The sequence below is a fragment of the Cetorhinus maximus genome, chromosome 18 (assembly GCF_964194155.1).
Source record: "Cetorhinus maximus chromosome 18, sCetMax3.hap1.1, whole genome shotgun sequence".
Taxonomy (NCBI): Eukaryota; Metazoa; Chordata; class Chondrichthyes; order Lamniformes; family Cetorhinidae; genus Cetorhinus; species Cetorhinus maximus.
This window is the reverse complement of record NC_135896.1, coordinates 5,710,315-5,725,051: the sequence shown is the minus strand read 5'-3', so window position 1 is coordinate 5,725,051 and position 14,737 is coordinate 5,710,315. Positions and strand designations below refer to the sequence as shown.

The window sequence follows — 14,737 nt, the reverse complement described above, 5'->3', positions numbered from 1 at the left end:
CACTTTACACAAAAGGGTGAGTGAATAATTGGAAATTACAAATATAGTAGTATATTTTGTATAATTTCCATAACTAGTTTCTAAGTCCTCTATATTATAATTAAAAATGCTAGATTTTGGAATATGTAAAGGAAGTACACTGAAAAATTGCCAGAAGTAAATGGAGTAAAGGAGCAGAGATAACTCGGTGTTCAGACACAAGCCACTAAAAAGGTGATGGCTCTATTAGATAAGGCAAAAAAAAGTGCAAGGAATCCTGGTTTCCTATCCAGGGACTTATAAAAAAACAAGGTAATTATGCTGATGTTCTACAAGGCCTTAATTGTATTAATTAAATAGAGTGCTGTGTACAAATATGAACATTGCACTACAGAAAGACTATAAAACTAATAGAGAAAAGGTGTGGGGTAAATTAACCAGGATGTTACCAAGGATGAGGGGTTAAAGTCATGAAGAGAGATTTGATAAATTAGCGTACCCTGGATCAGAAAAGCTTGGAGGGTTAATCAGAGAGATCTTAAAAAATTATAACAGGGACTAGATAGTTACTTGAAAGTAAAGGTTGTAGTGAGCAGGGTGTGCTGCAAAGTGCTTTATAACTCAGCTCAGCGCCAATGTTTAACAGGTCTTTTGTGTGTGTGAATTGTTGAAACATCAAGACATCAATTGTTTCCCTTAAGCAATTTCTATTCTCGGTTTCAACTATGTGCATGTGTATTTCCCTTTTATGCGCCCGCACCTCACCTCTCCTCACCATCCCTTATCGTGGCTGATGCTCACATTTCAGAATAGCTTCCACTCCTATAAGAAAATAGCCTGATCTCTGTTAAGGTATTGGAGACAGTTTTAGCATCAATCTCACAGGACCTTGCTGCACTGCAAAAGGGCTGCTGAGCTGGCCTAAGCATCTACAGCTCTCCTTATCTGCCTAATTCACACAAAACACAATTCCTCTGATAATCAAACAGTGTAACAAGGAGGTGGGGGAGAAAGTGAAACTGTAAGAACAACTAAATACTTCATATTGGAGGTAATTTTTTCCCTTCTCTAGAAGTACAGCAATGGTCCCTTATAATAAAATATTTTAGCAGATTTACACTGATGTTGTATTTCGGTTCCTAGGAATTTGTGCTATAATATACATACTTAATACTGTACTGAAAAAGCATCATCATATACCCAACCACTAAACTCCTTCCCTAAAGGACATTAGTGAACCAGATGGGTTTTTAAACAGTGCGGTAGTTTCACAGAAACCATTACTGATATTGGCTTTTTATTTCAGATTTAATGGCCCATAACTTTAAAGAATTGTAACTGTTTTTATTTTGTTCTCAAGAGATGAGATTCATTGATTGATTTGAAGTCTTGCTTGGTGTCTGACACATAAAGGCAAAGTGGGGATTTTGTCTCAGTCTATGAAGATTCCAATGACATGGTAAAACCAGATACATACAACATGCAGATTTGGGGCACGTGTAAAAAACATTTTTGACACTTTAGAGGAATCAAACCCCTACTCATACTGCAATTTTGGTATTCCGTTTTATATAGAAGGTATAATATATAAGGTATGATATATTATAAATGCACCGAGTATAAACTTCTACATGATTTTACATGAAACAAGCTCATTGGCACTAAATCTTGTTTCATTAAATTGCCAGTGTGGTGGATCTCAACAAACTTAAGTAAGCTTGAAAATTGCCATCTTGGATCAATTCAGAGCAGAAAGTTTTGGTTCAAAGCTCATAAGCACTTAAGCTCACTGTCAGAAATCATACCCTTCAGGTGGGGTGCTAAACTAAAGTTCTGCCTGTCTGTTCAGATGAAATGTTAAAAGTTGCATAAGCCCTATTTGAAAAGGAGCAGTGTTCTCCTGGTGCCCTGGCCAACAAAGAGCAGGAAAACACCAAAACACAGATTTGAGTGGTCAGAGTGATGAGGATGTTGCAGAATGGATGTTGCTTTTGGCTATGTAACAGTCTGTACACTTCAAAAAAAAAATTCACAGTGTGAAGCTGGGAGAGATGTTCAACTGTACAATAATTTGAAAATAATGAGTAACTCCAATTTAGTGCAATTGGGAAGTTAGCACCTACTGCAAAAAAAGTACTGTAAAATGGCTCAGTATTGTGTGCAAAACACAATCCATATTTAACCTAGAACTAAGAATGGCTTAATGTGTATGAATGGATATTGTTTCATTCCACAATATAAACATCCCTAGCCTTAATGAACACAAAGTATACCAAATTGTGCATATTTATAGCAATGATATTCCAAAATGGAATTACATAGAATTTAAAGCAAAGGAACAGGCTGTTCAACCCAAACAGTCAATGTTGGTATTTGTCTTCCTGGAGCAGCACTCACAATCCCACATTCCCATGCCCTTTTAGTCCCATTTCCTTCATCTAATCTATTCTTAAATGTTTACAGAGTCTCTGCTTCAATCAATAACTCTGCTTGTACATTCCATGGCCTCATAGCCCTGTGTAAAAATATTTATTCCGCTCTGTGTAAATTTCACACTCAATTTTATACATATATCCCCTTATTCTAGGTCCTTCAATCCCTGGAAACATTTTACCTACTCTGTCCCAAGCTTTCACAATTTTAAACATCTCGATCAAAAAAATCTTAATATCACTCCACCGTCACTGCGTCAAAAACCTAGAACTTCCTCCCTAACAGCACTGGGGGAGCGTACCTACACCATGTGGATTGTAGCAGTTCAAGGCTCATGGGAAATTATGGATCGGTAACAAATGCTGTCCTTGCCAGCAATGCGCACATCCCATTAGTCCAACTAGCTTGCACAGAGCGAAACAGGCCATGGTCCAGCAAAATTCAAACATTTAAGAAAACCAGCTTTCAAGTACTCACATCATCATTCTGTTGAGCTTCCTGCATGACAAATTCTCGTACCATGGATGGATTGTACTCAACCAAATAGGAAAATATATCGGTGGCTGCACTTCGCACTTGAATGTCATCCATTCCCTGAAAAATCAACATAGTGGTATTTTAAAAATATTAAGGCATACAGAGTTATCACCCAGTAGTTAGTTAGACTTGGACAGAAAGCAGTGGGATCTCAGTCAAATTACCCCATCAAAACCTTTGATACTGTTACTCCATGTTAAATACAGTAATATAGTATTGTTTTCAACAAAGGAAGAGTATTGGAGATGAACAGTAGGCTATATGGATCAGATTGGTTCCTTATGCTGATTCAGAAATTTATATTCCTTTATCTTGTTCCCTAATATGATTCATCCAGTCTCTGGCAGTCTCCCGATATGGCAGTGCCTCATGTTGCCAGTCAAATGCCAGAGGGGCAGGAAGATGCCCTTAATTGGCCACTTAACTCGTTTAATTGGCCGCCAACCTCCTGTTTGTGGGTACCATGCTGTTGAGGTTCCCGCCGCTGGTAATATCCATGGCGGTGGAGAGGAATCAAGCTCGCCTCATCTCGAGGTTTGGTAAAATAACAGAACCAGACAGCAATTCAGTGGCAGGGGAGGGGTCCACTACAAAGGAAGGTTTGCCAAGGCGGAGGATCAAGTACAGCTGCTTGCCGAGATTTTATCATCTTGCAGTCTATCGGTCATACATCAAGTTTTACCTGTAGCTAAAGGAAATTTGGATTATGTCATGCAGTTAATAATGGAGGGGGGGGGCAATGGAGTAACTTGAAACTACGATTTTGGAGGAAACACATTCAAAAATAGATATGAAGGCCATTGTCCTTGAATCCTTGCCCAAAGAAGTATTAAATTCTTTTCCCTAGTCAGAGAAGTCCCAAGGTAGACAATGTTTCCTCACAACCAAGTCTGTAGTTCATTAATCAGTCTCCCGCCAGTTCTACCTCTTTCTTGTAACACAGTGACAAAGTCTTAATACAGTACGCCAGATGCAGACTCACCAAGGCCAGATATAGATTTAACTTCACTGCCTCAGACTTCCAGGTTGCACCCTAGCTACAGGCTAACACGGTTTTGCTTTTAATCACCTTCAAACACCACACTAGTGGTTTTAATGATCTATCCATCAAAACCTACAAAACTAAAAAAAAATCAGACCTCTTCTTCTGTTCTAAATATTTTTAGTATAAGCCAACTATTTCAATCAGCTCACCTGACACATGGTCTGTACAATTACTCAAATATTGTGTGAAAGGATGGTATGGTGCAGCCATAGACAACTGCAACTTCAAAAGAATAAATGGTGCCGGTTTCAGGGAGCAGCAGACAACATCATGGCATGACTAGCTATCAGAATGGCCCCCTTCATTTTGTGCATCAAAAGGGCAAAGCCCCTGTAGCAGATACACTGGGGATATAGTTTACATGTAAAACAGCCAGAATACTGAGAACATTTGGGCCAAAAGACTAGGAAGAGAAAAAAAAATGTGAAGAAGTTTCTTGATAACTATGGGTGGAATTTTACGGCAGCGGGATTTTACGCTCTCGCTGAAGTCAATGGAGTTTAGAATGGCTCGTTCTATTTTACTGTTCTGTCCCCGCATTAAAATTCCAGCCTATATATTTTCTTCCCATTTCTCTGACCCTGAATGCCCATCCAAGAGGAAGGGTTGGAGATGTCCCTTACAAGGCCTGACCTCAAGTATGGCGCCCCATTAGAAAATTGATCCAGAAATTCCAGTTCTACTTGGCATCTTTTGTGATTCCTAATCAGAGACAAAGCCTGGCATTCACCATGACTGAAACATTCAGGACTGGAAGGCTCATGAGGTCTGAAAGAGTTGGCAAGCGATCAATGGAGGCACCTGATGATTGTATGTCACTTGATGGTAGAAGTTGTTCTGTCGCAGTTCTCCAGGACTTTGATTAAGGCAATTAATTTTCATACAGGAGAATCTAATGTATTTTCTTCCCCACTTTTTAAAAATAATTAATTTATTTTGAGTTGAGACAACACTGCATGAAGCAGCCAATCTGGCATTGTTTCTAATTGCAATATAACATGATTCAGTTCAAATTCCTTGCAGCTGGTGTCATACTAAAGCTGGATGCCTGTGAAGCTCTTCCACATAGATATTATGCTCCCATATTTCTTCAGAGACCTAGCCCCTGCCCCACACTAGGTTCTGTGAGGCCTAAAGTGAGGATAATGGTCAGGTCAGCAGAGAGAAGTTAAGCAAAGTGATCTAAGGTGTACCAGCAGCAGGACCAATGACACCCTGGTGCTGCTGTTCAGGCCTCCAGCAGCTGTGGTTTCAGAGTCTATGACTCTCCTCTGTGCCCAATAAATATATTCTATTCTATTTCCGGTGTCTGATTGGTCCCTTCTAACCATTCATTACCACAAAACAGACTAAACATGCTTTTAGTAGAAGACAGTCTGCATTATAAATAGTCCTCTTACCCTACATATGGCATGGCAATATTTTAAGCATGTTAAGTGAAATAGCTCGACTACTTTTAGCTGATGTGCTCTGCATTTGAGAAAGAAAAACAGAACTTTAAAGTGGAAACACAAATGGAAGGCATACAATCCATCCCATGCTGCTCTAACCAAGAACAACAACTCTGTTTGCATAGCAAAGTGTTCTTGAAAATATACACCATCAACATTAACATCTTTAGCACACAGCAAGCTTCTGTTAGGAAGTGTTGTGTGAAATGCTAATGTCATGGAGTTTAAATAGATGTACGAAAATCCTGAATCATTTTTAATTAGAAGTAAACAAGCATTTGATCAAAGCGGGTGGTCAAAGAAACTATGTGATTTCCTGGTTAAAGACTCTTTCCCAATGGGGAACTGCAGCACTGGGGATGGGGCTGAGGGAATCACTGAATCAACGATCAGGTAGGATTCAAACTGAATCCTTAAGTCTGATCACAGCTTGGGTGGAAGTAGTCTACTATAATTGGTCTCAGTGCTGCTGGGGTGGAGGGGGAATAGGTAATCAATGAGGCTTCCCATTGCCATAGAGTAACACTTGCTGAAAACATTTGCATGTGTGGAGGTCAGGGGAGGACAGGAGTTCCCATAGGCAAACAGCTTCCCGATGCTCACTGTTAGGCTCACATGAAAGAGGGTCATTTTGGTGAGGTACTGGAGGGCTTGTGTTTCCTTTGGAATTGTACCCTCCGTAATTTGACTACTTTAATTAACAACTTACCAAAATGACCTCAAGAGCTGGCAGTATACCCATATTTGACAATGTCTTGAAGAAAGAGTCCCTGTTCTGAGGTTGTAAAGTTTGAGAAAACGCACAAAACTCTTTCAGAAAATTCACCTGAAATGAAAGCAAAGTTACATTTTGGGGATCAGTTAGACCACCAGTCAACATTCATTCCACTCAGCCGCTAGACTGATGATACTCACTAAGCTGGCTTTGAGCACTACAATCGCAATTCTATTGGTCTTAATAATACTCCCCACACACTTCACAAGTGGAAAGATATGGGACAGTGTTCGCAGTTCCCCATGTGTGGCTTGAGATTCCAAGTGTGTCATTCTCAGTTCCTGTCAAATGAAGTCCAGGTGCTTCTCCATAGGACAGGAGAAAGAGCTTTATACTTTACAGTATGCTTTGATTAGAGTTCTTTCGCTTATTCTGCAGATGCTGGTATTGCCCTGCCTCCTAATAGCATCCCCTTGCTTTTTTTTCAGCTTCTTCCATATCCAACAGCCAATACATGCTATGAATGAAGGCTCAGAGGTAAATGGAGCATCAACTGCAGGGCTGCACTAGAATAGGTCATGAGTCATCCAAAGTACTAGTCTTTACAACTTCTATTTTAAACAACTATACAAAATAAAAACTCACTGGTTCAGCATCTTCATGTATGTAGGGCTAGGTCTCTAGACACTTCAGACACAGAAGCGAGAGCCTCATATATTAAAGCACATTAATTTGCAGAAAATAGTTACTTCCAAAGATTGTCTGTACAGGAACACTGACAGGTCTGGTCCTGTGTATTATTCACCTGATTACATTTTAGCTTTGAGGTATAAGCGCTAGCCCAAAATGAAATTAGTGGTTAATGTCAATCCCTATGCATATCTCCAGCAGCACATTTAACTCTCAGACATTCTCACACTTACCAGTTCCTGTCTCTTATCATCATCGGTAGCATCGTCCGTTAACTGTGCAAAAAGTTCTGTCAGGAACTTCTCATCTTCCTGGAAGATTTAAAACAAAAAGTGCAAGATCTCTGATAAAATACAGACAGAAGACCACCTGTGACCCACTGAAAAGGGTTTTTCCTGCTTTACTGTATGACTAAACCATTTGTTAATACACTAACACAATAAAAACAAGAACATAAGAAATAGTAGTAGTAAGCCATTCAGCCCTTCGAACCTGCTCTGCCATTCTATGAGATCATGGTTGATCTTCCACCTTAACACCATTTTCCTGCACCATCCCTGTATCCTTTGATGTTTTTAATATATAGAAATCTATCAATCAATCTCAGTCTTGAACATACTCAACGACTGAGCCTCATGACTATGACCAAAGCATGGAAGAGAAATAGATTTATACTTTCAAAGCTATAATCTGTGTAAGCAACAGAGACTCGGTCACTGCCTACAGATGCTTAGCCAGTCAGTTGTATTGATTTACCCTTAAGATTCCTTTCCAAATACTATTAACTCCACTTGCACACGAACAGGCATAATAGCCTAGTGGATATAGAACTGGTCTAGCAACCTGGAGGATGTAAGCTCAAATTGAGTTGAAGCCAATTAATGGTAATAGGCAGCCAGCAGTAAAAAAAACAACAAATGACGATGGCGGCTGCCAAATTGTTGTCAAAATCTAATGGTTAGAAAACTGCTCACCTTTGTCTGCTCTGGCCTACATATAATTCCAGTCCCACAATATGCAGCTCACTCAATTTTCTTGGGGCAACCAGGCATGGGCAGTAAATACATTTTGACTAGGGTAAAACTCATTTTGCCATTCTCACTGTATGCAGTGAAGACATATTCGACAATAACTTCCAAACCTGTGAACTCTACCACCTATAAAGAAAAAGGCAGAAGGTACATGGGAACACTATCTCCTTCAAGTTCCTCTCTAACCCCACACCAACCTGACTTGGAAACATATTCCCATTCCTTCACTGTCACCGGCCAAAATCCTGGAACACCATACCTAAAACAGCATTATGGGTGTACCTTCATTACACGGACTGCAGCAGTTCAAGGTGGCTGCTCACCACCAGTTCCTCGAGCACAATTTGGGAAGGGCAATAAAGGCTGGCTCTGCCAGTGACACCCATATCCTAAATGGGAGTAAATCAACTCCTTTTATCCGCTCTGTACGTGTACAAAAGGCTAGTCAAAAGGGACTTTATTCACATCCGTTAAGGTGGATATAGTTACTGATAACAATTAGTTTGGTTTGACCTGGCCTGACAATCAAAACAGGCTGAGAGTTGTTTTTTTTTTAAAAAGAAAAAGCCTAGTTATGCAAACATTGGTGCCAGATTAAATTGCTGTCCAGACTGATACTTGCTTATGATGTCAGTATTAATTTGGTGCTGAGTGGTTTGACTGAGATACCAATACTGGCATAGTACATTGCAAGAAAAAATTAGGAGGCATTAGACAGAGGAGAAAGGGAAGACAGCAGTTAATGGTCATACTGCAGAGCTAGCTATATCATGCAATGAGGGCAGCTAGTGATATTTTTATTGCACCTGTTCTATAACACATGCTATCTCTCACCATCACTAAAAACTGTTTGGCAGAAACTGGTTTGCGAACATTCAGCATTTAGATTTTGGAAAAAAAGTAGCCATCCTCCTCAGTGTTATTATTAGGATTTCAATAACTTGCAAAATGTTCACATTATGTCCACTTGACATGTCAAAAACACTTAGGAGTACAACGATTGATTTTCATTTCCTGTATCTGGAGATCACATTTTGAGCTGTATGAAATTAAGGTGAATTACGGGTGGCTACAGGTATGTCAAGGTTGTTGGCAATCATGGCAATTGAAGATGACAGTTATTGAATAAATTCATGCTTAGAAAGACTTGCATTTATGTAGCACACTATAATATCTGAAACATTTTAAAGTTCTTCATATAACACTCTATTCTAAAGTGCAATGGCTGTTGCGCAGGCTGACAATACAGCAAATTGAATAGCCAGATAATTTGTTCAATGGCAGCACTGGCTGAGGATGAATGTCAGCTAGAACACTGGGAGAAGTCCCTCTTTCTTTCAGATAGTGCTATTTCAGAAATGTAACATATGTGGTCAATAAGAGTTGAGCTTTGATTGCTGGTCATTCACCAAAGATTTCCAGTCAACTCGGATGATTCAGCAAAGTTAAACCACAATATCAGAATACAGTTTGAGGGCATCTAGATCATAAGTCAAAATACATTAATTTAACCTTGTGCATATCATCAGTGAAGCAATAGCTAGAATACTGATATACCAAAGATACAGAAAAGGGCAACAAGGTTTATTTAAAATAATTAAGTTACACAGTACCTTAAGTCAAAACATCATAAAGCACTTCACCCAGTTGAGTGCAAAGATGGTTATATAAGCAAACAGCATCCTGAAATGTTAACTATATTTCTATCTCCACAGACGCTGCCAGGCCTGCTGAGAATTTCCAGAATTTTCTGCTTTATTTCAGATTTCCAATGTTCGCAGTATTTTGCTTTAGCACCCATTTTAGTGTTTATTTTAAAAAGGAAAGGCCAATAGTCAAACCATTAATAAATTTTCCTCGTCTTAAAACTTCTGACATGGCCATTCTGGAATAATTGGATTTCTACTAAAATGAGAGCCCCAAATGTTGTACCAGCAGCTAATCTCGTAAGCCAGAGAAAAATGCAAATTCTATCTCTTTAAAAATGAAATACTAGGACTGAAGTGTTCTGTGCATTTCTCAAATTCTGTACATTCTATCAGAAATTTATTAATATAAACTACAAAAATTCAGTGTGTGTTCCATTAGTTATGTAACTTTGTGAATCTTGGAATAATTAAGGCAAAGTCATTTTCCAGAGTTCAGGAATGAGCTAGAAAAAGTAGTACATTTACTGGAAACTGCTACTGGCCTGCCAATTTGGTTAGTGGATTGGCGTCACAAAAGATTTATAATTCTCTTGAACTCGGCCAAAGTTTTCTTTAAGCTACTGAGATCATACACTATCAAGTGCAAAAACATAGTGCACACATCATAACTCAGTGAAATCTTCAATGTCACTCAAGTATTGAGCTACTTGCAATTTTAACGCAAATAGAAAACTTACATTTCATTTGTATAAATGTCTTAGGGTGAAAATATCTTAAGGTGAAACTGCAAAAAGAACTCTGGAAATGCCTTTACTGCAGGGTTTTCTTCTCTCCTGCACTGAATTCAAGATGCACTTCCCCAAGAGCTCAAAACCGTAGAATATTTTCCCTTCCCACAAGATCAGTACACATCACCTAACCACTAAAACACAAATTTATCTTTTAGCTTTTGAGGTATCTGTTATTATAGAACTATAGAAAAGTTATGGCACAGAAAGAGGCTGTTCAACCCATCATGTCTGCACCAGCTGAAAAATCCAGCTGCCCATTCTGATCCCACCTTCCAGCAATTGGGCTGTAGCCTTGCAGGTTAATAGAACCATAAAAAATTATGGACTCTATCCCATTACTTCAGTTGTTCAGTATGCTAGGGTAACAACCAGCTTTCACAACACATCTTATATTGCACCAGCAGGTTTTGGGCTCAGTCCACAACATATTTACCAGTATAAAGGACAGCTAGAATGCATAGATTCTTGAACAGGAATCGACCATCATTCATGAGCTACAGGAAATTGGAGCTTATACGAGGAATTTTGCTGCAGCAACTTTGCTGCATCATGATATCATTATGCAGACTCACTGGCACTTGCTCATTTTCAACATCATAAACTAAATTATATAGAATAGGTTAGGACCCAGTGAATGCTCTAATACATCTTTTAAAATAATTTACATTCAGCCAATGAGAAGACATTATAAGATTCTGGTTTTAACACCTTATTTGGTGCAGTCATTTGAATAGAGAAACCTTCATGTGTATTTTCTAATATACCAGAACCACTCAATTCAACAACTGATGCCAGTTAACCATCTAAATATATTAGCAACCTAGTCAATGCAAATTAAAAGATTTTACAATTTTCATCTCAAGTATATTGTTTTGAAAGGATGTGCACCTTTCAAACCCCTGTTCCACAAGTTTTATTTAGGAGACCAACCAGGAGAGCAGGAGAGCATTGGAAAAGTTGTTTCTGGAGGTGACAAAGGCATAGATAAGGGTTCACCAGCGGATGGACTGAGGTAGAAGCAGATCCAGGCACGGCATAGTGGTGAAAATAAGTAATGCTTGTAATGGAGGCTATGAGATTGGAAAGTGGGATGCTGGCTTTACGTTAAAACAAAGTAATCTCCCAATTTGAGGCAGAGATACAGAAATAAAATCAGTTACAAGGGAAAATCATTTTTATTGTGTTTCCCCAAATGCAAGATGATTTGCTGCTAATTTCCTTTTTGGATGCTGGTGCTCTTTTTAGCACCTAGCTACCAGAACTGTTTCACTGCTATTGAGGTCAGGGCAATGTGACATGGATATTACAACTTTAAATGAAGTGCTCTGGCAACATTCGCACTGTTGAAGTAATTGTTGTCTATTTATATATTATCTACTATGTAATATAGTATATAACACACACACACTACAGGTACAGTGTCTCAAAACCAGCAACCGCAGAACCAAGTCTGTGCTGGATTTTGGGTCTTGCCAGCTTTCAGACAAAGGTTCCAAGGCTTTGCACAGTACCTCTAATGTAATCAGATAAAGATTGGTAGCAATCAAGTCCAAGTCTAAGGCAGCCACACTGAAACTGGCTAGTGCTTTGATAAGATCACTTGTGTCACTGCAGCACTAGAGAAACACTCAAGGTTGAAGTTGCGCAGCGATGTGCAACTTCCTAAACTTTTCTGCATTGGGTCAGGTGAGGTCAAGGGTCAATCCGGCCACTTGGAGCGCAGGAAACATCAGGTGCGCAAACCGGATAACTACTCAGCACACCATCGTGCCCTGCAGCAACTCCCTGAACAAGCCAGTGAGTTTTTTCACTCATTTGGTAGCAATTAAAACTTTTGTAATCCACTTAAAAAAGTGTTTTCAGATAGCTGGATTTGAGGTATTGTGCCTGTATGTTTACACATATATGTACACAAACACACTTCCTCCTATTCTTCCTCAACTAACTATCATCATAACCTCTATTTCTTTCTCCTTCATGTATTTACTTAGTTTTTCCTTAAATGCATCAATGCTATTCATCTCAACCAGTCCCTGTGGTAGAGAGTTCTATATTCACACCACTCTCTGGGTAAAGAAGTTTCTTCTAAATAGCCTATTTGATTTCTTTGTGACAATCTTATATTGATGCCTCTAGTTTTGCTCATCCCCACAAGTGGAAACACTCTTTGTGTCAACTCTATCAAAGCCTTTCATAATTTTGAAGACCTCTCAGTCACCACTCAGCCTTCCCTTTCACAGTTCTGGTATCATCCTTGTCAATCTTTTTAGCATCTTCTCCAGTGCCCCTATATCATTTTTGTGACATGGCAACCATAACTGCATACAGTACTCCAATTGTGGCCCAACTAAGGTGCTATACCATTCTAGAAATTTTAGTGTTATCCCTCCAGCATTTTGTTATGAACTTATTAACTTTTACCACAACTTTTGGTAATTCATGTATTTGTATTACAAGATTTCTTTGCCCCTCTACTCCATTTAGATTCTTATTTTCCAAGTAACATATGGCCTTAGTTTTCTGCATAAAATGGAATACCTTACACTTTACTATGCTGAAATTCATTGGCCAATTAATGCCGATTCTGCAAGTTTATTAACATTGTTCTGTAATTCATTTCAGTCCTCCTCAGTGTTGCCTATCCTTCCAAATTTAGAAAGTGTTTTTAATTCTGAAGTCTACAACATTAATATAAATTGTAAACACAGTGGTCCCAGCACTGATCCTTGTGGGACCCCACTTCCAATTCGCTGGCACTCTGAAAGCAAAAAGTATGGGTAAATGGTATCTATTCAGTCTTCCAGCCAGCCTTCTAGCCATTTTGCAAAGAGGTTTGTAACAAATTCTTCCTGAAGTACCAAAACAATTTATACTGTATTACTTTGTCTTCAAAACTTACAATGAACCTACAAAACCCTTTCCGCGGCTCCAAAAGCGTCAACCACACCGCTTTATAAGATGGCCAGAAATTGCTAGAAAGGGAGTTTTATGTGGCTTCTCAGTTCAGTTACTATATATACAATGCAATAACAAATAAGGAAAAATGTTAAACTAACTTAGTTAGCATACATCAGTGTAAGAGAAAGACTGCACTTAAGCCAAAAAGCACTTCTGGTGTGCTATTCTTATTAACACCTCAAATTGGTCTCAAAACTATTACAACTAGCGAGAGGTATAATTCACCATAATGTTACATGGCTCAAAATGGTCAATCCAGATAACTCAAGTCTGGAAGGACAAAAATCTATATTTGCAATGTTGGGTGGTTTTACTTCAGTACAAACATTCACAAGCACACTCAACTGAAACTAGTCATGACAAAATAGAACATCAAATTCAATAACATGCCTATGTTATACTTGCTCAACTTTTCTTCTGTCAGATGTTGAATGCTTACCTGAAGCATACCAACTATTTCAACTTTATTAAAAAAGATGAAGGAGTGAAGTGTTGATAACATGTTTTCCTCAAATACAGATGGTGTAGGTAGAACCATATCCTGAATATACTGTACTCTGTATGTCTGGTGGATTTTCTGTTTAAGTTCTGGATCAGAAATGGGAATCACTTCCTTAAACTTAGCTGTTTTTGTCAGAAATTCTCTGTGTTTTCTTGGCAGGGATAAAGAAGGATCATATTCTAGACATCCTATTACGTCCATTATACATTCTTCTGAAAACATGACTTCAAAAAGTGCAGTTCTGTTCAAAAGGAAAATTCCCTTGATTATTTCGTACAAGTGGTGTAGTCCTTCAACATTTTCCAAGTCCTCACACACGTGAAAGAGTTCCAAGAGCTTCTTAATGTAGCCCTCATTTTCCAGTGCAAGTGCAAGCTTCTCCCGCCGCAAGGGTGAAGGTAGTGATGTCGCAACTAGTTCTGCCAACTCTTCCAACCTGCTCAACTCACACGGCGGAAGTTCCAAACCCGGTGATGACATGTCATCGAAACGTTCTTCCTCAGATTCATCCACAAGGTCCTGTGTGATGTCCACCGAGGGGTCCTTGCCTTGAACCTGAAAAAAACGCAGAAAAAGGCAGAATTATTCTAATGCAAAAACGTGTCATCAGAATTTCTTTTCTGATCAAGTAATTTCACACAAGTGAACAACATTTGTTGTGACTGTGCTACATTTAAAGTTCCAAATATTAGGGAAAAATTTTCATAAGGTCTCGTAGTCAATTATACTAAGGCGATCACAAAAGATCAAGTTTGGAAATGATGTAGGCTGAAAAAGATAAATGAACAGACCATCTCAAATAGCACCTGTTTTCCAACACATAACAGTACAGTAAATAGTGGTCCTTACAATAGCTCCTCACCTACAAAAAAGGTAAAATCCTGCAGCCACCTGTTAAAGGTTAGATTCCTGCCAAAATGAACCACTGTATTCATAATTCTGCAGTACATATTGCG

At 38.8% G+C, this 14,737-nt stretch overlaps 1 protein-coding gene across 2 annotated transcripts in view; it reads right to left on the bottom strand.

Annotated features, from left to right (window-relative positions):
* Positions 1 to 14,737, bottom strand: part of LOC144692898 (serine/threonine-protein phosphatase 4 regulatory subunit 3-like) — a 90,146-nt gene that overhangs the window by 32,388 nt on the left and 43,021 nt on the right. Inside the window, exons 1-4 of one of the 2 annotated variants that reach the window (XM_078562003.1) lie at positions 7,084 to 7,161; positions 6,361 to 6,677; positions 6,155 to 6,271; positions 2,890 to 3,006 (exon numbers count right to left, since the gene is read on the bottom strand). In XM_078562003.1, coding sequence (XP_078418129.1) covers positions 2,890 to 3,006; positions 6,155 to 6,271; positions 6,361 to 6,492 — 366 coding nt within the window. In that variant the 5' untranslated portion in view covers positions 6,493 to 6,677; positions 7,084 to 7,161. Of the gene's footprint in view, positions 1 to 2,889; positions 3,007 to 6,154; positions 6,272 to 6,360; positions 6,678 to 7,083; positions 7,162 to 14,737 lie in introns of those variants that run through there. The other variant, XM_078562004.1, reaches the window with a different exon arrangement.